This window comes from Drosophila albomicans, chromosome 3 (genome assembly GCF_009650485.2).
Source record: "Drosophila albomicans strain 15112-1751.03 chromosome 3, ASM965048v2, whole genome shotgun sequence".
NCBI lineage: Eukaryota > Metazoa > Arthropoda > Insecta > Diptera > Drosophilidae > Drosophila > Drosophila albomicans.
Window position 1 is genome coordinate 5,726,161 of NC_047629.2, and position 23,962 is coordinate 5,750,122.

Here is a 23,962-nt window from a genome sequence, read left to right on the forward strand (position 1 = left end):
GAGTTTGTCTTAGTATTTTTATAATTAATATTTTAATTCTTTATTTGCTTTTGAATTTTTAAAATTGTATTTTTCTGTCATTTATAATAAATATATATTTATAGTAATATTATTTATAGATTTTTTTATACATAAAGTATTCTACGCATGTTGCTTACTTATTTGCTTGTAGTTTCGTTATTCGTTACATCTTATGACTAATTATTTTATTTATCTTACAATAATTTTTGTTGTCTGCTGTTTGTTTTGATCTTAGAAATAAATATGCTGTGAATCATTGTCTTCCATTATTATTAGTAGTTATTTAGGCTTAAAATTAAAATTAATAACTTTAGTTTTTATTTTTGTTTGCTTGTTTGTTTTGAAGTTTTCCATTGCTATGAAAAAATATGTACTTAACTTTTAACTATGGTTGTGTTCTTAGTTTTAACAACTTAGTTCAGTGCTATGCTGTAATTCTTAGGACATAACTTTAATCATCATTAATGACGGATGGCTTAACAAAATTGCAAATAAAATATATATATTCATATATTGTAGGTTTGTGTTTAAATAATATACAACATTAAGGGAGGAAATGCGAATGAACAACAATAAAGAAAATAGAGTAAATAAATAAATGAAGGGAGAATACTTGAAATGAAATACGTTACATAGCTGCAAAAGGAACAAATTATACATATACATATATTTATGAAACTATATATATGTATACATATTCTGATACACATAGATAAATAGTATTTAAGTATTAGTATTTAGTGTTAAGCAGAAATTAGGGGTTAGTTTATTTAAATAATACAACTTAGTCTGCTTCTCGTTATCTTCGACTTCGACATTAGATTAAGATAAACACTGATATTTGCGGTATAGCAAAATATGTGCTTAAAAAAGAAACTGGGCTCTGGTGTCGCATTTTGTTGTTGTGTGATTATTTCATTCACTTAAACATAATCTACTTAATATTACAAAAATAATTTAATCAAATGTTGTAATAGGTTTACAGAAGTGAGTGTGTGTATGTGTGGAACTACATTTTGTATCTTTTGCATTTTGCGCACAACATGAACATAAACAAAAGTTATTGGTATACCGACTGTATACTGTCATATGAGTATATACATAAATATATTTGTATATATTCGTAGGATTTTGTTGACAATATATATTTATATAAATACGAGTATGTTATGAATTATTATTATTATTATTATAATGTATAGAAAAATAAATATGGTATTCTGTAATATCAGTTTCGCATAGTTTCACGCTTTGCAATTGAGTGTTCTTTAAGTTTAACTTGGCTTCATTTTCATTTCATTCTCGTTTTTGATTTAATTTCTTATCAATGCTGCTGTTGATTTTATTGTTGCTGTTGTTGTTGTTGTGGTGGTGGCCAAATATGTCGATTTTTGATTTATTCAAAAAGGCATTTAAATGACAAAGTATAGAAATGTAGTTGTGTATTAAAATAGATGCTGTTGCAGCTGCAACAAGGCAACTGACCTGCTGTGCCACATGTTGCCTTGCTGCAGGCGCAACAATTGTTCACTGAATGTGGCAAATCTAAAAGTCTAAAAGAAATATGTGGTTGGCATTATTGTGGCATTATTCAAAAATCGACCCATTTGGCCACCCATTAGACCCTACGCAGCAAATAGTTGCGCAGCAGCAGCAACAGCTGCGGCCTGTTGCTGTTGTTGCGGTTGCTGCTGCTGCAGCGGCGCCATTATGGGAATGGCAGTGCCATCGGCAGTCAGCAGCAGTGTCTGCGTTTGCGGGGCTTGCGGGGCTGGTGGTGGAGCAGCTGCTGCTGTTGGCTCAGCGAGTGCCACATTGGTTGTTGGCCAATCGGCGGGCAGCACAATCAGTTGTTGTTGTCCAGCCTTGCTGGGATGAGCGATGATGCTGCCATCGGATGACTGCACCAGTATTGTGTTTGGCGGCAAATTGAAGCAGGTCACGGTGCCATTGGGTCCCACAGTCTGCAGCTGCAATGCTGCAGGTTGTTGCTGCTGCTGCTGTTGTTGGTGCTGCAGCAACAATGTCGCTGCTGCGTTGGTTGCTGCTGGAGTCACGGCTGCCACTGTCGCTGCTGCGTTGTGATTGCTGTTGCTGCTGCTGCTGAGATCGAGACCATCGCTATCTCCAGCTGTCTGATGATGCAACAGCACCTGCTGCTCCTCGCAGCCGCCCTCCTCATCGATCACCTCCTCGACGAGATCATCTTCGTTGAGTTCTTCGATGATATCGTCTGTGTTGTCCACATAGGTAGCTGCATCTAGCGACACAGTGCCAGTAGCAGGAACTCCAACTCCACCCGGCGGCGAGGGCGTAGGCGTGGGCATGGCCAGGTAACTGTCAGCTGCCTTGGCCGTCAGTGCTGTGCCTTTGGGTATGCGGAATTTACGTAGGATTTGTGCTGTTGATGAGGACAAGGCGGCATTGAGGGTAGCCCCATCGTCATCATAGACATCCTCGTCGATTAATTCCTCCTCCTCCGGCTCCTCTATAAGCTGCTGTTGCGGTGGTTGTTGCTGTTGCTGCTGCTGTTGTTGTTGCTGTTGTTGTTGCAGGCTAGACGTGTCTGGTGTGATGATCACCTGGCGACTGCGATTGGCGTTCGGATTGACGCGCACCAAAGTGACAGCAGCTTTGCCCGATGTGGACGTCTGGTTGCCATTGATGAGGCTGAGCGAGGGATGCTGCTGCAACTGCGATTTGTTGCCAACACCTCCGGCACGTGCAGCCAGCAATATAACCGGCGTCTTTTTGCCGATTGTCGTTTTGATGCCATTGCTGATGCTGCTTACGTTGTTGTTGTTGGTGACGTTATTGCTGTTGCCGGAGCTGCTGTTGTTGTTGTTGTTATTATTGGAGGTGGTGGTAGCGTTGGCGTTGGTGTTGTTGCCATTGCTGTTGTTGTTAGAATTGGGGATAAGAAATGAGACAGCATTGGAATTATTAGTGTGTTTGTTGTGCACTTCAGAAGCGGATTTGGAATTGCTTGGCATTTTTCTACGATTGAGTGTTATAAAGTCAGCGAATTTGTCGACGAAACTGACCGCGGCGCTACGATTGCTACAGTTGCTGTTGCTATGGCAATTGTTGCTGCTGCTAATGCTCTTGATGTCGCTGTTGCTACTGCAATTTATGCTGCTGGCAACGTGAGCGCGTGAATTTGCCGACTTCACGACAATCTCCTTGTAATAGTTGCGTTGCGCTTCCGTCTTGTTGTTGTTGTAGTTGTGGATGTTGTTGGTGTTGTGCATGTTGTTCTGAGTGTTTTTATCATTACTGTTGTTGTTGTTGTTTCGTGGTGTGTATGGCCGCTTGAACTGATTGCTCTTGCATTTGTCTTGTTGTTTAGAAGAACCTGTTGTCGTTGTGATGAGGCATGTTTTTGTTGTTGTCGTTGTGATGAGGCATGTTTTTGTTGTTGTTGTTGTGTCGCATGTTTATGAATTTTGTGTGCAAATCATAAATCGAAAAACAACACAAAACATGAACGCAACCGAAAAATGAAAAAGAAAAAAACATTTTCACGAAGAAAATTTCATTAGCAATTTGCTTAATTTTTTTTTAGTTTTTGTTTAAATTTAAACATTTGGGGTTAGTAAATCATAATGTGAGTATGTAAAGATGGATGTGAAATGGTATGGGATCCCATATGTTGTTGTTAGTTTATATTATTAACCAATTTTAAAGCCAATTCTTAAATTATTCAATTGTGTCATTTTGAAATCATTCCAAGTTAAAATTAAAAAAAAAAAACTTATTAAAACAAAAAAACATTTAAAAATCATGCGTAACTGAGAGCTTTCGTAATGCTTATACGGCATCTGATAATTCTGGGAATAAACTGAATTTCTGAAAGATATATTTCTGTAAATTTCAAGGTTTCCTGAGACTTGTAAAAAGGAGTTTTACATTTACTTCATTTAATATTTAGTAGGCAAAATTGTCACCCCAGACTAGTTTTTGAAATATAAAGATAAAATGATAGTCGATTAATCATTTAAAAAATATTCAAGAAACCATTTTTCAACCTATATTTTCGCAAAGATTAAAAGCTAAGATCTCTTTATTGCACTTTTGCTTTGGATACATAATTTTGTTCTTTTATGGAGCAGTTAAATATTATACAATGAGTTAAACCAAAAAGTGAATGATAAAAAAATAAAAATAAATAAATAAAGAATATAAGAAAAGTACACATACCTTGCACTAAAAAGTCCAATTTTATTTATTTATTATGATTATGAATTTTAATTTTTGATTTTAGTTTCTTTATGGGGTGTATAAACAAATGCAAATGAAATGTTTATGAGGTGCGCAAAAATTAGTAACAAAAGTTGGCCAGTTGTTGTCATATGAATGCATACACACATTCACATATGTTCACCGTTACACACGTGTGTAGATGTTGCATATAGACGAGATTATCCTCATGTGTTAGTGATGAGTTTTATAATGAGTATTATGAGCATATTTTAAGCGATATTTATGACTGAGAAAGCATAAGTGATAATATATACATACAAATGCTTATGTGCACATGTATTTATTCTGCGTTTTTTTTTTTTTTTGTTTCATTTTTTATTTTTTAGGATTTTTCGATCAGAGCTAACATTGTAAATGGTTTCCATTTGCGTTGTTTTCGCTTTGCTGATTTGCATTGAAATCTTTCATGATGCATTTTTCAATTCATGTTCAAAATCCTTTCATTTCAAATTTTTTAAGTTTTTATTTTTGTCATTTATTTAGTTATTTATTTATTGTTTTTGGTACTTTGGCTGCAGTAGATGTTTTTGTTGTGATGTTGGCTTTTCAGAGCGCTAGAAGCACGGCTTCTGATATATCGTAGCTACAGTTGTATTTGTTATTTAACAATAATGAATTGATTCATAGATTGTTTGTTTGATTGATTGTTTGGTTGGTGGGTTGGTTTTTGTGTACATAAAATAAAACAAGAGAAAAAAGAAAAAGAACAAAATCGCATTGAAGTAACACATCGTAATCAAAATTATTCTTCCCATCGGAATAATGAACAAAAATAAATATATAAATACGTTTGGAATATGTGTGAGAATCTTAATTACATTATTTTTTGTATGGAAAGGGGTTAATACTCAAATCGAGATTTATCGAGGACTGACAACTTTACAGTGTACACACATAACCGAAAGCAACAATTAGGCCGTACGGAAATCATATTTGATTGATATTTGGATAGAATTGAGAAATATAAATAAATGCACAAAATATAAAAATTAAACTAAATAATCTACATACAAAATCAATACATAATTTACTTAAATCATAAATCAACATACTTATTTGGTAGTTTTTACGATAAATGCTTAAAGGAAAATCTACTAGAAAATTAATAATAACTAAAATTGGTTAATGCTGATTTGTATTATATTAATTTTTGTTATACGTGTTTCGAAAGTGTTTAGTTTAATTTAGTATCTGGCGCGAAGTTGTTCAACACTAATTGAAACGAAAAACGGAACGGAACGGAATGGAACAGAACAGCGATTGCATCAATGCAGCGCCGCTGCCGTCGACTACGCAACGAAACTCATACAAGAGACAGATCGAAAGAGAGAGAGAGAAGTGATAGCAAGTACAGAGTAAAAGAGAGAGCGCGTACTAAAGAATTACTCAAAATTCGAATAATACATTATAACAGCTTGTAGCAAAGTAGCACAGTTTATAGACAGCAGTAGAGAAATAGTAAAGAGAAAGAGAGTATTAAATAAGAGTCGTTAAGTTTACCTAATTTCTTTGGTCTCCAACAGGGACGAGGTGTTCACATCGTTCACCGCATTGATCATCGAGGTGGGCGAGAAGGGCAGGTGGTACATGGAGGTGGCGTCCAGCGTATACGCATCGCTGCCCTTGATCAACAACTCATTCTTCAGCTCCATGAACTGCTGATGCGGGTTGTGGCCAAACTGATGCTGTTGCAGCAGCTGTTGTGACTGTTGTTGCTGCTGCTGATGCTGCTGCTGCTGTTGGTGTTGCTGATGGTGCTGCTGCTGTTGCGTCTGCGCATCGAGTGCATTCGCATTCAACGTCGGCTGTGTACTCGCATGCGTTGTGAATGTATATTGAGGCGCACCTGTGGCACTCATTGTATAAGGACACAGATCACCCAGTTCCGATGAGTCCAGCTTGGGCTGGAAGCTCTGCAGACCGTCGGGTGTCAGTATCTGATAGCTTTGCACGGTGCCAATGACGTGTTGTTGTTGCTGCTGCTGTTGCTGCTGCGGATCGTTGGGCAATGTGGGCGTGGCCGCCGCTGTGGAACTCAAGTAGGTGACGTTATCCATCTCGTAATGCGTGGGCTGCGATTGCGCCTGACTTGTGGCCACCTGTTGTTGCTGTTGCTGCTGTTGTTGTTGTTGCTGCTGCTGCTGCTGCAGTTGCTGTTGCGTTGTTGTCTGATAGGTCGCTGGTTGTGTTCGTTGTGGCGCAGCTGCTGTTGTGTATATCGTCTGTGTGCCATCCAGCTGCAGCGGCACCAGATTGCCCGCCTGGTCCTGTATCATAATGCTTTGGCCGTGCAACTGTTGCTGCAACAGCGCCTGTTGCAGCTCGAGTTGATTCGAGTAGATAAGCGTCGTTGTTGTCGGCTGTGCTGTCTGTGTTGGTGTCGCCTGACCCCGTTGCAATGCCATCGAGCTGCTGGCCCCGGGATTGGCCAACGCCAGCTGTGCTCCGCCTGGCAATATCATGCCGCTAAAGTCCAGCGAGGGCAACGTCTGCAATTGTTGTTGCTGCTGTTGTTGTTGTTGTTGTTGCACTGGTGCTACTGTTGTTGCCTGTTGCTGCTGCTGCTGGTGTTGCTGCTGTTGTTGATCCACTTCGGCGTTTTGCACCTCGTCCAGCACACTGTCAATCTGCGCTAATCGCTTCTTGGCTGGCGTGCTGCTGGGCGTGGCCGCATCACCGCCCTTCGTCTTGCGAACTCGAGGAGTTCGCGAAGTCCGAGGACGCTTGGCAGCAGGCGTGCCTGTGATATCGGCTTTTTGAGGCGTGGCAGCATTCGAGGGCGGCATGGGCACATCGCCGTGCTTGTCCTTTTTGTGCATTTTCATTTTGTCTGGGCGCGAGAACTCCTTGTTGCAGATGGGACAAGCGAAGATCTTGCGGTTTTGGCCCTCGTGGAAGAGATACGCGTGTCGCTGGAAGCTGTACTTGTTCTTGAACGTCTTGAAGATGTCGTTCTTGGCACAGACCAGACAGTAGGCGACGCCATCGATGATGTGCTCGTACCGAGCTATGTCCAGGCCACGCACACTCATCTTCTCCAGATACTCGCCCTGCTCATCCTCGGCAATGACGCGCGTCTTGCGTTTTCGCTTCTGTTTCGCTGCCGCCGCCTTCGACATCATGCTGGGCAGCGCATCGTTGATGGTTTGGTGCTGTTGCTGCTGCTGCGACTGCTGGTGTTGCTGAGCGTCCTCGAGGGCTGTGATTGTATAGGTGGTTCCTGTCGCTTCGGCTTGCTCGGCCTCCACCTCAGACTTGATCACATGATATTCCTCAAATTCATGGTCATGCTCGAGACTCTGCTCCTCGTATTTGACCTGCAGAGCAGTCTCCTCGTCCTCCTCCATCATCTCCTCATCGTCCACATGCTGTGGCTCGTACTTGATGATGTCAGCGGCGACCGCACTGCTGCCATTGCTGAGGCAATCGCTGCTGCCGGGCTCGCTCTTGAGCACATGATACTCCTCATAGGTGCTGCCGTCGAACTCAATGATTGTGCCATCCGTATTGACGAGTGCCGTTGTTGTTGTCGTCGTCGTCGTTGCACCACTGTCATTGCTAACCACCGGTGTTGCCGTTGCTGCAGCGCTAACCGCCGTTGGCGGCAGACCACCGTTGTAGTTCTCAAAGACTATGGTCGTCGGCGTCTGGCCATCCTCGCCCGTTGTGGTTATGTAGTGATACTGAGGCTGCTGGACTTCCGCTGATCCATTGGTGTTGGCGTTCGTGTGCAGAATGGACGACGAACTAATTGTTGTGACCACATTGTCTTTTGTATATATTGATTGAATGTACACATTGGGTTTGGTTCATATAAAAGATGTGTTTGAATGTAATATTTGCATAAATAGTCAATAAATGAGTTCGAAAATCGAAATCTTAGTCGTAATCGTAATTGCAATACTAATCATAAACGTAAATTGCAATCGCAATCGAAATCAAAATCAACCAACAATTCGCTCACATTCAAATATCAAAGTAGTGCTAGATAATAACACTGAACCTTCGATATAGGATGTCAACTAAAGCAGCACAACCATCGATATGCGTACTATCGATAAGCGATAGTAAACTCGTTGGTAATGCAGCACTCTAGTAAGCAGATCTCACACGTGAGAGAGATATGAAGAGAGAATTGGTATTTGTTTTTGTGTTTACTTAGTTTCTACTAATTATGTAAGTATTTAAGAAATTTATACGTTGGCAATCAAAATTACTAAATTAAAAATTTGCAAAAACAATCTTCAAGTTAACATTATAGATTCCAATTTAAAATGGCAAAAACACTAGCACACAATGTGCAATTTTAAATTATAAAATTAATACATAGTCAAATACCTAAAATCAAAATTCAATATATACAACTACGCGCAGTGCTCATAGTGGAAACGAGACTTGAATATTGAGAAAGAAACTATGAACAAGATGGAAATGGAACACACTTTTGTGATGTGTATTCGAAAATATTCAAAACTAAAATACTGATTAAACGAAGTCCACTACGAGCAAAGTAAATAACTTAAATCAAAATTAAACTAAATACAATTGCTAAATAAATAATAAATTAAATAAATAGTTCATAAATTTAAAGTCAAAATATTTGAGCCGATTATATTTCATATGCGCATTATTATCATTAATATATTTTGTAATTTATTTATTCGTATTACATTCAGTTGTTGGACCTAATTTGTGCATTTATTTATATTTTTATATGTATTGTATTTCTTTAGATTTTTCATTTTTAGATAGAGGATGAGGAATATATAGTAAAAATGAGAAACAGCAAGAAAATATGCTCAATGTGGTACGGAGTATATTATATAGTAGTGTAAAAGAAACTGAAAAGCGATTTGTTATTTTGATTTTATGCGTTTTGAATGAATTTTTTATTTAGTGGCTTGTATTATTTGGATCAAAATTCAGCTAAAATCCAATTTAGTTGGCATTTGTTCGGATTTTGAATTCGTCTTTATTATATTTCAAATACAGTCTGAATGTTTTTTTTTTTTTTTGAAGTCATAAGAACACCGCAAATGGAAGACCAGCACAATACTTTGTTGAAACATATGCTAAATAAAATTGATTTATATTGCATTTTTCCTTTTCAGCGCAGAAACAATTGTTGGGCACAAAATAGTTACAAATCAAATCAACAAAAAAAAAGAGTAACAAACAAAATTCTACAAAATGTTAATTGAAATGCATTGACAATGAAATGAGATGAGCGTTTTGCGACATTTTACAATGATGTTTTGCCAATTGGAATCGTGTTAAAACAAACAACAAACGAGTTAGTAAGCATGGCTAAATTACTAAAAACCAAACCAATGAAATTATAAAATAAAACATTATTTATAAGCACACAAAATGAAAGCAATTTTTATTACACAAATGCTACGAAACATCAAAGACGATTAATACGGAGTTGGTAGCTTACCGGCATGTTGCTGCTGCTGATGTTGGTGCTGTGGACTGCTGTTGCTGCTGGCAACGGCAGCAGCTGTCGTTTGATATGTGGCCGTTGCTGTTGTTGTCGGCTGTCCATTTGCATCACAGAGTATTTCATTTTGCAGCTGATAGACGTTGCCGTCTGTGCTGGTGTATTGTTGTTGCTGCTGCTGCTGCTGCTGCTGCGGAATTCCGTTCAGTGTATTGGCTGCTGGCAACATTTTGATCTTAACAATTTTCTGTTGCTGCTGTTGACTAGATGTTGTGGGCTCTCGCTTTTGCTGTTGCTGTCGCTGTGAATGTTGTTGCTGATGCTGACTTAGCTTTGGTATTTTGCCTTCAAATTTTCGTGCTTGTTGCATGAACTGTAGTTGCTGTTGTTCATTGATTCTGCGTTTGGCATCTGTAAATATTGTGTCGAAATTTGTATTACATGTGCTATTAAGGGTGTTAATTGTTCTTGTGATTTGATGTTGATGTAGTTGTTATGGTGGCAGGTAAGCATTTGGGATATTAAAGCGACACACACACACACACAAATATGAAGCGAAGAGAGAAGGCGACGACAACAACGACGGCGATGCAGAAGCTGACTATAACCAATCGACCCCTAAAGAATTCCGACAAAAACAAAAAAAAAAAAAACTGCAGCCCAAACCAACGCACAAACAAATCGAATCAATTGCTCTGCTTTTCGAGATTTTAGTAAAACAGTTTTGGTTTTTGTTTAGTTTTTAGCATAGATTTTTTTTCAATGAGTGCTCTCGTATATTTCTCAGGCGCTTACAAAGTAGGACACAACTTTAGACCTTTAGACTTATATTTTAGCGAAATACTAAAATGAAAATCAGATACAATAAGTAAAAGAAGACGGCGACAACAACAACGACGACAATTGACGATGACGACGACGACGACGACGTTGATGTTTTTGGAGGAACACACACAAGCGGCTGTGGAAATGCGAGTTAAAAAGGATTTACAGATGGCAAATGTGGAATTATGTTAGTTAACAATTGAGGTGTGTTTGGGGGAGTATACTGGATAATGGATAATGATGGATGATGAATACTGGATGCCGGATGCGGATGTTGGATGTTGGATGCCAATGATATGATTCTTATGTGACTATAGTTGTTGATGCTGTTGCTGTTGTGACTGTTGCACTGCAGTGACTGTTGCTGCTGCTGATATCGATGCAGTTGCTGTTGTTGTTCAAATTGTTGTTGCTGCTGTTGCGCTCACCTCCGCCAACGCCAACGCCTACGCCGCTGCCGCTGTCGGCACTGCTGTTGATGTTGTTGTCAACGACAATGGCTGCTGCTGCTACTGCTGCAGTTGCTAAGTCAGCAGTTGCAACTGTTGCTGCTACTGCTGCTGCTGTTGTTGTATTACTACTGCTGGTGCTGCTTGCTGTTGTTGCTGTTGTATCTTTTTTTCGCCGCGTTGGCGTCTTTCGTGGCGTGGTATTCGCTTTAGAGCGCGCACCACCGCCGCGACCACCGCCTCCCCTTGATGTGGAGGACGTGGATGTGGAGGATGCTGGCGATATGGAACGATCATCTTTATTGACACGCGGACTACGACCGCGACCACTGTTGCGTGAGTTTGTGCGCCTCTTGCTCGCCAGCCAATCATCATCGTAATCCGCGTCATATTTGCGCTTTTGCTTGCGTCGCTTAAAGTCCTCCTCTTCGTCGTCATCCTCTGCAAAGAATCAAAGGTGAAAACAACTCGAATGCATGAGCAATTTAGATTAGAATGAGATGCTAATGATGTTGTGTCTCACCAGTGCCATCGTCAATGTATTCAAGCAGCTCTTGTTTTGTCTTGAAGTCAGCGGGGCTCTGTAAGCTCATCGCATCCTCCGGTGAGTAGTCACCGTCCTCCTCATGAAGTGTGAGCACGCTCTCTTTCAGCATGGCCTTGACATCGTCGGGGACATTTGGATTTTGTTGGATTTCATCCAAATCCAAATCGGGATTTCGTTCCTTAAAACTCTTCGCCTTGGTGGGATTGCATTGCTTCTTCATTCTATCATAGAGAATGAGGAGTAGTTAATAACCAATAATAAGCGGGTGGAAAAGTTGAACCCACTTCTTATCACACAGCAGCACGTCGAGGTGAGGAGGTAGCGGTGCCACAGATTCCGCAGCATTGGGCGGATCCTCCGGATGACGGCCGTAATCACGACCCTCGAGCCACGCCTCGTAACGCTCCTCTTGGAAGCGCTTCACGAATGTATCCATCGAGATCTTGACCATGTCATTGCTGCAGGTACATTGCGTGGCACGCTTCCCATACTCGATCCATCGCTCCATGGCGAAATTTGTCGATTCGGCGCAATTAAAGCCGTGATTGAAGCCCGCATGGTAGCCAAAGGGAAACGTTATCATAATCTCGCCCGACTCTTGTGTGATCTGTGAGAGGCAACATAGTTTGGTGAGAAGCGGAAGAGAAACCATATACCCAACATTCTAGCAATGTGCACTTGATTGAAGTGATAAAATATATATGAATGATAAGACAGTTTGGGTGCTCAAAGTGATATTTCTGAGTTGGGAAAGTGCAATTGCTAGAATTGTAGTTTTAAAATGAATTCATACCTTACTAACGGGCACATTGTGCTGTTTGAGTATCTGTGGCGATATGAGCGTCATTTTATGCCGCAAATACGCATTGCAGTTCTTATAACTGGCCGGAAAATACTGATTGGCCACCTTCTCCAGGCGTCGTCCATACTCTGGTGGCACAACGTACCACGTTTTGGGTGCACCAAAGTGCAGATAGTTGATCGAATACAAGTCCATATCCTCGGTGTGCCAGGCGAATGTGGTCTTCCACATGCCAAAGTACAAATACGCGGTGTTGACACCATCAATCTGAATGTTGTAGTCCTTATTGACAAAGTCCAGAATGCTGCCCAAACGATTTATGTTCCAGCTCTGCGAACAACAACATGTCAGAATGCCGCTGCAATTCTTCGACTAACACAACACTTACATCCTGATCGGGATCTGTAATACTGCCGCTAACATCCGCCCCATAGATGGGCGCCACATAGGTTATGTTCTTCCAGTACTTTCGCTCCAGATCCTCGAAATCAAAATGTTTGGGCGTCGCATAACGCTCTGTGCTGGCCAGTTCGCTAAACTGTTTCACCGTCAGCGGCTTCTTTTGTATATTGATCTGTTGGTAATAGCCCTGTTTGCCGGTTACCACCTGGCAAATAGGAGCCGGTATGGTTACATTCAGTGCATCCAAGTCTGCATAGCCACTGCGTCGTGGCACCCACTCGGCTGGTGGCACAACCTTGGCCAAGCCGGCCTTGTGTGCCCCCTGTGATTCCATATAGGCAATATATTTAGGAAAGTCTTTGAACTCCTCCCAGGTGGGACGGAATACCATAATCCGTGGTATATCAGACATTTTCTGTCTTATAGCTTGATCAGCTTGATGCTATCGTTATTCTGTTGTTGCTGTTATTGTTGATCTCGATCTGTAACTGTCAAAAGCAGAGAGGCATTAAATTTTACAATTGCTGCCTCTGCTGCCAAATCCTGCCAGCAGCAGCGACAGCGGCATCGACAGATGCCAGCGCCAATAGACCCTTGTCCATGTCCCAGTTGTTGTTGCTGTTGCGGCTGCTGCTGTAGTTGTTGTTGCTAAGCAAACAGGCGAACAGCTGCAACTTTTTCATTGTGAGCGCCCTTTTTCAACGGTACGGGACGAGACGGGACAGCAACAACAGCAGGCAGGGACAAAAGGCAGGCGGCAGGCGATTAAGGCTGACAGGATATGCAATTGCTGCTGCTGCTGCAGCGGCAGTTGTTATTGCTCTTGCTTGCAAGCAACCAGTTTTTTTTTTATTGTGGCTTGTGCCTGTAGACTGTTGGGGAAAAAAGGTGCATTGATCCTGCATTTTGATTAGCGTACAAATGTTATTATTATTTATAGAGATAGAATTAAGACTAGAAAGTTTATTTTCGTTTTATTTTTTTATAATTTTGCAACTGCTGTGAAATTGTGGAAAATATTGTCAACGTTATTTTTGAGGCTGAAAACTTTAATAAAATGATTCAGAACGTTTTGTTAAGAGAAACATGTAAGTCAGATTGCTTAGTTTTCTTATTATAAATACATGGAGAATGCTATCAGTCACGTTGATAGCTTTTGTAATAGTAACTGATAAAAAAGATTATAGCGATAAAGAATATAATTACAATACAAATTTCAAAATAGATAAGAAACTTAATTATGAAGAACAAAAATAAAAGAGTAAAAAACGTGTCTACGTGATCTTTAGTTGTTTGTACAAGATCATATAGGGATCCAACATTATCCAATCTCCAATTAAAACCAAAAACTAGTATTATTACTAATAGTAGTGAGGACATAGATGTATAGCATTTATATTTTTAAATATACATATATATCATTTGTTTATCTTTCGTTTTTTATATGAAGTATCTTTGTAAATTGCTTTCTTGAATTCAAGTGAAAACTTTATATTTTATTTAGATAAACATTCCGAATAAATCAATTTAATTTTACGATATGACTTTTCGGACCGACTCTCTCTCTTTGCTATCCTTGCATTTTTGGGTTAATGCGATACATACATAATATGTACACAAAGAAAATGGTAAAAGATATATGGTGAAATTATTATCAAAGTAATGAAATCAATTGCTTTATTTATAACAAACAGTGTTACGCAAATAATAATCATAATTTAATCAAATATAAAGTATATGAAATACCAACGAGTTCGCCTAGCTGCATACATAAAATTCAAAGTAAAGGAGACCAATTAAAATGGCGCAGAGAAAAACGCGAAACTGCGAAAAGGACATGTCTACATCACGCCCAATAAGATAAAATAGAACCAAAAGTACAAACCTCTTAGTATAACTGTGTCTATTTATTGACAAAGAATTGAGCAATAAATTGGTGAATAAACAAATTGAAAGTTCAACGACAACAAGAACAGGAACAAGGATAACGACAACGACGACGACGACGACAACGATGAGAACGACAACGGCGAGAACAACGCCGTGCGAGACATGCGAGCCAACTACATGGTAGAAAATTTACGCAATTTTGGTCTACGCAGAAAACTGTACCACCACCCGACGAGGACGATGACAACAACAACGACGAGGACGATGTGAGAGTGAACAACAGCGACGAGTGCGCACCATTTGCTAACGCAAGAGCGCAAGCGAGATGCATGCTGACTAACAGGACGAAAAGCATTCGAAATAGGCGAGACAAAAGTAACGAGTCGAAGTCAGGAGAGCGAACTGCCAAATGTTTCTATGTGTGTGTGTGTGTGTTCGCTTGTATGCGTGTGCCATTTGGTATATAAGTAAAATGCATTGTGTATATGAAAATTTGAAAATTTATAACTCACTTGTGTGCGCTTCGTTGAGTTTTGCCTCTCGTTTACTCTCTCTTTTTTTTTTTAAATATGATTCTCTCTCTTTTTTGTGTTTCCCTCTCTTTTTCTCTTGCTTGGTGGTTGTATAGATCCCAATTGTTTATTGTTTGAATTGAAGTTTTAGTTTATTGCACATTTTCTTTGATGGAAAACTTTTTATAACTTTTTGTTTGCATATTTTGTATGGCTTAAGCTAAAGCTCTCTTATATCTTTTGCTCTTTCTCGTTCACTCTCACTCTTTTTTGGTTTTCTTTTTTTATTTTTTGGTGTGTGTTTGACACTCTTTGCACAATTGCACAATTTGTTGTTGTTTATACGACACAATGTTGTATTTTACGAAACTTTCATTGAATATGTTGTCCTGAAACATTTAGCGAGGAGTCTAGCACTTTATGCAGCTGGGCAAAGGAACCGGGGGCCAACAAAAATATATATATATATATGCGTATATGTGAATGTAAATTGATGTTTGTTTGTATGTATGTGTATCATGAACTGCTGCTATAAACACACACACGGCGACGGGCGCGGGTCAGCAACATGTCTGAGCTGTCGGAGCTGTGAGCGTAAACTGAAACCACGACGAGCCTGGCGAGGACGAAAAGGCGGCGGCAGCGTCGCTCCCAAAACGCCGTCGACTGCGACGCGACAGCGAACAAACACGCACACACACACACACACTGATGGAGAGACAGTCGCAGAGCGTTGTCCTTTTAATGCGAATGACTAGACTAAAGAGTAATGTGCAAGGAAAAGCAGGAACGAACACAACGAACGAGAGCAAAAACAAGTTTGTCAGCACAATGAATGATGAATATTCCTTTGTGTGTGTGTGTGTATATGTGTGTTGTGTGTGCGTACGTGCGTGTGTGGAAAATGCTAAAACGAAGGAAAAGCGGCAGTTGTGCGTGCCGTTGAAAACAATAGAATTTTTGGCAAAAGCAAAAATCGAACACAAATCGAAAACGAGATGCAGCGAATGAATGCACAACAACAATACAACGCGATTCGCAATGGTCTGCTTTATTTGGTTCCACTTTTCAAACTCTTATGCTCTACCTTAGCATCAACTAAGCGAGCGAGACAAGTAACCGGCAAGCAAGCGACAGAAAGAGACAGCAGGCAGTGTATCAAGAAGCAGCCTACACATAATTATGTAGACTACAAATTCACTAGTCCTTGTAGTTAGCGTTGAATAGACATAGGAATTACTCTAATCTGGGTAACAGATCCCTAATCGATTGTATCTCAGCTCTGAAATCATAAGATATTTCAGTGGAAGTAATATTCTGAGCTCACTACTTGAGTGGCTTCTTCAGTCCCTTAAAAGATATTTATACTATTCTAGGAAAAACAGACACACGTATGTAAGAGATCAATAACCATTTTGATTTCGTTTGACAACTTCGAGTGGTATCCTTTATTTATTAAGGTCAATGATCTTAAAAATGTTCTAAGCTAAGTAGGCAATTTACTTTGAATGAAATGTTCATTTACTATATTCAAGTAAACATAGCTCTACTGTTTTTAATATAGTCTATATTTTTTCATGTTAATTTTAACTAAATTTACAGCACTTATTATTATTATTATTTTGTTATAACTTAAGAATATTAGTAGCTTAAATTTGTATAGTTAAAACTAGTTTATTTTGTCAATATTTGTAGTTGTATGTGATATCTAACAAAATCTCATATTTCAAAGGTTGGCAGCTACGATTTTGAATTAAATGTTTAATTTTTAAGGTTATTTCCAAATTTGAGTTAGAAGAATTATATTGAAGTATTTAACTTGAAAAAATGTATGTTAGCAAAATTGTATTAGAAATAAACATTTAAATAAGTAGTATCGTAGCTGTATTATTCATACACCATGATTAGAAAAAAGAAATAAAACAATATAATTAAAGCAGCCACAGCATAAGCTGCATAACAAAGCCAATTACGAGAAGAAAGAGAATTATATATAGACATATGTACATATATACGTAAATAAGAAAACACATACTAGCACGATGGTAAATGTACATATAATTTACAACATGTCATTAGCTGGGCAACGCCTATAGAAATAGTATGTGGCTTGGGTGATATAAGCAGGAACAAGGAACAAGAATTCAACGGCAGGATCAAAGCGTGACGCGAAAGGCCGTGTGCGCACAGGCGAAAGGACTGAGTATGGCAGAAGAGAGAGAAATAAAAATAAAAAATAAAAAAAAAAAAAAAACGTAAAAAAGGAGCTGAAGTGCACTTTTGGGGAGCCGGATCCTGCGCGCAGCATAACCAAAAACTTGTTTTTTTATTTTTCAAAAAGTAGCTCAAGCGTAACCCAAGAGCAGCGAGAGAGTAGAAAGACAGAGTGAGAGGGACAGAGGCATCGCGTCGCAGCGAGCTTGGCAAAAGCGACGAGAATGACCAGGCGGCGGCGTCAACTTCCGGCAGGACATGAACACACTCATACACACATGCTTTCATACACGCAAGCAAGCAAGCAGTTGTGTACACAATGTGGTCATTGACTGAACGGTAAAAAGCGAAAACAGGAACCAAACAGCAGTAGCGACAACAACAACAACAGCTAAAGCTGATGATGATGACGTCGTCCTGCTGCCGCTGCTGACGTCGCGTCGCATCGACTGAACCGAACCGAAAGCGCGTAGAGACCGCCATAATGCGCGTCCCTTTTTCACTATGAAAGTATGTGTGCCTGTGTGCGTGTATATGTGCGTGTTTTTGGCTGTGTATGCGACTATACGAGTTGCGTGTGTGCATATTTTCTAATACAATTTCATTTTTCTCATAAAATTTCAATTCGCCAACGGCTGCCTCAGCTGCTGTGCCGAGCGAGCGAGCGACAACAACAAACATTATTTATTATGCTGCCGCTGCCGTTGCTGCTGCCTCTGCCCATTTTATATCCTTTTGTAAGGCTTATAGCACACGCGTCATTCGAAAAAGCAAAGCGCGCGTCCCCTTTTTATTTTTCAAGTTTCCTCTTTGTTATCTCAATTGCACAACTGTGTAGTTTTTTGTACTTCTTGTTCTTGTGTTGTTTTTGTTATTTCTTCTACTCTTTTTGTAGCTTTGTTTTGTTTTGCTTTCAGTTACAATTCGTATATCCTTTTGGGCAGTAGCAGGCGCCTTGTACATACACACATGCACATACTGTATGTATGTGCATTAGTAATTGTTGTAGTTGAAGTGCAGTTGCTTTTGTTGGATCGCTATTCGCCATATTTCTTAGCTTTGCTGCCTCGTTCTGTTAGTTCTACGCAGCGCGCAGACGCATTTCAGCTTTCGCTCTTTTTCACTCTCCCACTCAACGCCCTCTCACACATACATAGAACACAAACATTTACACATTCTCTCTCAGCTGCCATTGCGCCCAGCTGCCGCCGCAATCTAATTAATTCTCTTTTGCGCTTGCCATTCGTATACTTCTTCTGCTTGTCCGCCATTGTTTGCCGTTTGATTTGCGCTGCAAAATGTTTAGTGTCTGCCGCTTTCAGCTCTTGTTGTTGTTGCTCTTGTTTCAGAAGGTTGTTGTTGTTACCGTCTACGCACGACGGCAGCTTGCATTGATTTTGTTTTTGGTCAGCGAATGTCGCCATTTTGAAAGCACTAAACAGCAAAAACAGCACATGGAAAGGAAATAAGAACGTATTCAAGCCAACGTCGCGCGTGTTCAAGTGCCTGTTCCTTATTCTTCTTTGGCTGGAAAATGTGACTCCAGCTGAATGTTTATTTTTACTTTTCGCTTAGCAAATGCTCCAATTTCCAGCATTTTAGTAATGACATAAATGCAGTAAGGACACATATCAACGACTTGCCGGAGACAACAAGATTTCTACTCACTTTAAGTTTAATTTTTTTAGGATGAAAAAAGCAATAAATTTTCCTCTTTGGTAGAATAGAACTTTCATTTAAATATCGACTCCTTTAATCTTTATAATTATGTTCTGAGAACAGATTTCCTCCTCATAATTATCCTTTTTTGCTATACTATATTTTTCATAAGAATAACTACTATTTTATAAATAGGTATTTCGTCACCTTAAAAATTTATTCAATTTTATTCTTTTTAATTTCTTATTTAATAATCGAATTTTCTCTGAAGTTAGTCGCCTATTGAGTGTTTACCCAAAAGTATGCAATATTTTAAACTTTTATTTTTTTTTGTTATTAAAAATATTTAAATGTTATTAAAAAGATCTATCTATGTTACAACGTAATCTATATCAACATTTTTATTGAGGAACGAAATTCCGAAGCTACGTTTCTTTCACCACATAAGCAAGCTTAATGGCCTTGAACCCATTTAGTATTTATATGTAACTACTTGGGTCAATGTCAGTGAATAACCCCAAAAATATTAATTACCCTCAATCGGATCAGGGAGAGCATACACTTGTAACATCCAACCAAGCAACCACTTGGCAGTACTACCGACCTGTTGAGCTAGCCCAAAGTTAAGGGGGTTGTCAGTCTACAAATAGAATACTCCATATATATTCAGTATATAGTCGATGCACCTGCTCCTGATTAGGTCGGGAAATCTATGCCAAACACCACCTAGACTAGCGACACGGAGACAGTCAAAACAAACAATGCTCTATGCCGTCTCTATATCCGGTAAGTATAGCACAGGGGTATGTTTATGTTATGGTTTATGAATGGGAGCGCGACTCTAACTACCACCATCACGTTGTCGCACTTTGTTTTGCTTTTTTCCTTTTTTTTTTTTTTTGGGAAAACCCCTAAAAGTGACGAAGACGTTGTGTGGATGAGGATGACATGCCGGCACATGCCAATGAACTGCAAGGTGGTGTCGAAGTTGTTGTTGCTGCTGTTGCTGGTGGCAATAGCGATGGCGGTGGTGGGTTAAGCATATGACCAAGAGCGGAGCAGAGCTCATGAGCACATGGTTTTTCCGGTGGTCGGTGCCACGTAATGCCTTGGTGGTTGCTCTGCCCTCCCTGTGTGTGGGTATAACATTGGGGTTTCCCCGGTATTACGACGCAAGCAAACGTCCTTGCACCTACAAAGGCCGTCGTCGTCGTCGTCGCCTGTTGTTGTTGTGAGCGGAACCACCCCATGCGCTATGTGGCCCAGAGTCAGTGCGCCAAAGTAGGTCGTGGACATGGTCGTGTGCCGGTGGTTGCTCTGACTATGGCTCTGGCGCGTTGGCTTTCTCAGCTCAACTCAGTTCAGTGGTGGTTCCAATATCAAACATATATGCCAGGACAAAGTCGGGTAGACAGACATGTCTAAGGGTTACTTACTCCGTCTGACTGACGCACATTTGTTTATAAACATTGCGCAAAAACAGCTGATTTTTGGCAACATCCCCATCAATGAAAATGTAGGGTCGGTCAGGAAACGACAGACCAGAAACCAAAAACCAAGAATAAAAACAAAACCTAACCCCTCAACTCAACCAGCTGACAAACGACTCAACACTCGTCTCGACTCTACTCGATTCGAGTCGACACAAATGTTGCAAACCTTCTCCAAACGACTGCAGCAAGAAATCGACACCTGCACTTCAAGTACTTAGCCCTTGGCCCAAGCAACGGCAGCAGCTGCAATAAGGCAACATCTGTCGTCCCAGGCAAAGGTAAGGATATAATGAATGCATTGCCTACGATACGATACGAAACGATACAAGGACAGCAACGGTTGGTCTCCCATTGCCAGGCGAACTAGCCAAACTAGCTACAGCTGCACCTAGATGCATTGAATGAGAATGTGGAAACATCTGTTTGCCTGGGAGTTCCTTAAAATATACGAAATGATTGAATCGAGGAATCGGGGTTTGGCATGCGCCAAGCCGTAGGACAATGGAGTGCATCTGCCACAGTTTTAGTTCCATTTGAACTATGCAGCTGATGCTTCAGCGTGTCTGAAACAATTTTGTGATTTGTCACAAAATTAGAGAGATTAATAGATTCATTTCAAATCGTAATAAATTTAAGCATTAGTTAATTTAAAGTATGCATTCAAAATTAAACAGTTTTCTTTTGAATATTACAATCTATTCGTTCAAATTGCAGCTGTTGGACAAGATTTGTGCATTATGCTGGTAAGGTTTCTTCACACTAAAAAATAGCTTCGTTTGCAGCCTTGCCAGCATTTTGATATCGAAATAACAAAGTACAGCAACGCATTTGTCGATCATAATCCAGACAGACCCCCGTCAGCTTATCCAGTTGTAACTTAATACGACAACGATGACGACCCGTAGACAGGGCACGATCGCCCCAATCATCAAACAGGACCCCAAACAAACCAAGCACAATATTCAATTCACTACAAAAAAAAAACGAAAAGTTTCAAATTGCGTTCCGAGCAACTTGTTTCGGGAAAAACCGGTAGCTCTAAGTACCAAGCATGCCCAATTCAAGGCAAACCTTGCCGGGATATGGACTGCGATCGAGCAGAGATTACATACAAGTTTACCCCGTAAAACAGTTGCAACATTTGAGATTTCCGCTTTTGCTGTTTTGTATGGGAAATAAGGAAGTGTGATATGCAAAAGTGTGACAAAGAAGTAAGAGAATGACAAAGACAGAGAGTGTGGAAAAAATCACGCACATCCGCAGGAGTCTGATCCTGTTGCAGCTGCAACACAATCCTGTGAAATGTTTGCGCAGGCGTACATTGAACTTTGTCGACGTCTCTTTCTCTGTTCCTATCTGCGTCTATCTTCGTCCTCTTCTCCATTTGCCTCTCCGTCCCTTTCCCAGCAGGTAGGCGTGCATCAGAGACAGAGTCCCAGACGCAGACGTCTGAGAGGACTTCAAATCTGTCGAGTTTTTTTCAGGAAAGACTAGCGTGCGGCAGATGTTTCTTAGTTTCTCAGACGCTTGCCATGGCGTTTGGTCTTTGTCGGAGGTCAGTTGTGGTCTGGGACAGACGACGAAAGATCATTTGCGAGTTGCTTGGCCTTTCTTTCATTATCCTATCGCTCGACTTTCGGTTAAGGGTTGTGCGCATGTCAATAACTTATATTTTTTATGTTCCCTAAGCTATTTGCTTTTCAAACATTTGTTTGACGCTTTGTTTACACTGGCAGGCGAGGCAAGTTTGTTTGATTAGAAGAAGTCATTAACACGACTCACGTCAGCAGCTGTTGCCCAAAAATATCGGTTTCATTTACAGGGCGTGGATCCATTGCAATCAATGACAATCTCAACTGCAATAGCTTTTCATAATACATTTGACAGCTGGATATGAAATTGGAATATCATTTATAAAAACAGATTGCTTTAATCAACATGGATAATAAATCATTTTCTACGTAAAAAGTCATTCTTCTGATGATAATGGAAATACACTTGCTAGTTGGTTTTAAATTTTACTTATTGTTAATATACAGGATTCAAAAATTAAAGTGAATTACATTTTGAGTGAACTATTATGAACTATTTTATGGCAATAGTTTAAATAGTTAAAAATAGTACATGTATTCTTTAGTATTGTTTTTTTCATTTTTCCAAAAATAAAATATGGTAATAATTTTAATTTTCTTAATTATCTTCTTAGATATCTTCAAAAAGTTTAACCTAGATAACTTAATAAGGCCAGGATCTAAGCAGCGTGTACTAATCAGGACGTATTTCGAGTTTGAATTATATTTTAGTGAATATAAAATTCTGATAGCCAACGTTTGAGTTTATAAAATATCCGTAAAATAGAATCATTTTTTGAAAAAGTTGTATGTAAAATAAATTGATGGGTACGAAAACGGAGGGCATCTCTGCATTAATTAAAGATTTAACAATTATACGAGTTACTCAAGTGACCTAACTGATGCAGTTAATTATAAAGACTATTTGCTGTCACTGTCGTTTTATCCTATGCTATTTTATCTACTCGTCCGAGAAAAGCAAACACAGCCGAAGCTTCAAGTGACGCATTTCCCGGCAAAGAGTATATGGAAAAAGGGTATGAGAAAGAAAGAGAGTCATGAATTAAGCTTAGGCTCTTGAGAGAGAGCGAGGGCTCTGTCGTTACATAGTTGACGTAAATTGGAAAATCGATTTTGCAAATTCTCACTGAATGCGTTTGAAAATTGAAATGCACCTACAATACGTACGTAATTCTATTTAGCTTACCTTTATATTTAGTAGTTGTCTGCATTAATGTTCATGGCGCAGGGCTTGTGAGCTGATATCAATTAGTGAATTCATCAAATTCGCAATATAGTTGGGAGCGCAGAAATACCCAAATGCAATAACAAACGAAAGGCGTACGTGACCGACAACAGTAGGCATTCACAATAGACTCGTATGCGGTTTATTTACAATAGATTAGCTGGCGCTTCTACACATGTTCGTGTATGTGTCTGCATTAGTTGGTAAATATGCATATATGAGTGTTTATATACGTTTTTTGGTTTAACTGTTGCATTGCCGATTTACAATTTTATGTCACTTTGCCAATTCGTTTGCAAACAACAAAAAGGCAATTCGTATCAACTCAGCATGCAAAAGCAGCTTTACAATAGCAGAGAATCTTGTTGCGTCTCTCTGATTTGATCAATGTTCTTTGTCATCTCGATGGCATACACTTTCTAGGACACTTTAACGTCTAATGTAGTCACTTGCACTTACTGGAGAATCAAGTTTGTCACTATTTTAGAAACAATTTAGTACGTTTACAATAAAAGTTGCACATAATATTGCAGAATTTAACGAAAACACATTGAAAGAGTTAAAACAAGTGTGACCAGAAGTTTAATTTTGAAATATATTTATTTTTTTTGTCCCAGAACTTATC

The 23,962-nt window shown here is 39.6% G+C and overlaps 1 protein-coding gene and 1 long non-coding RNA gene across 7 annotated transcripts; one reads left to right on the forward strand and one right to left on the reverse strand.

Moving 5' to 3' along the window:
• Positions 1–30: 30 nt before the first annotated feature.
• On the reverse strand, positions 31–23,925 carry LOC117572575 (probable lysine-specific demethylase 4B). 6 transcript variants are annotated; one of them, XM_052005543.1, is made up of 9 exons: positions 23,299–23,925; positions 12,739–13,240; positions 12,342–12,680; positions 11,833–12,155; positions 11,525–11,769; positions 10,981–11,442; positions 9,725–10,138; positions 5,785–8,053; positions 31–2,916 (listed from the first exon to the last, which is right to left on the reverse strand). In XM_052005543.1, exons 2-9 carry the CDS (start codon positions 13,162–13,164, stop codon positions 1,647–1,649), a joined length of 5,748 nt encoding a protein of 1,915 aa, XP_051861503.1. In that variant the 5' UTR covers positions 13,165–13,240; positions 23,299–23,925; the 3' UTR covers positions 31–1,646. The 6 variants fall into 6 exon arrangements, with proteins under 6 accessions (XP_051861503.1, XP_051861507.1, XP_051861506.1 ...); XM_052005546.1 differs by lacking the exon at positions 5,785–8,053 and adding an exon at positions 3,066–3,376 and having other exon boundaries at positions 2,721–2,916; positions 23,299–23,917; XM_052005545.1 differs by lacking the exon at positions 31–2,916 and adding an exon at positions 3,233–3,376 and having other exon boundaries at positions 23,299–23,924.
• Positions 8,653–9,470, forward strand: LOC127565696 (uncharacterized). The gene is made up of 3 exons (XR_007955034.1): positions 8,653–8,794; positions 9,018–9,091; positions 9,396–9,470. It is a non-coding gene; the product is annotated as an uncharacterized LOC127565696 (long non-coding RNA).
• Positions 23,926–23,962: the final 37 nt, after the last annotated feature.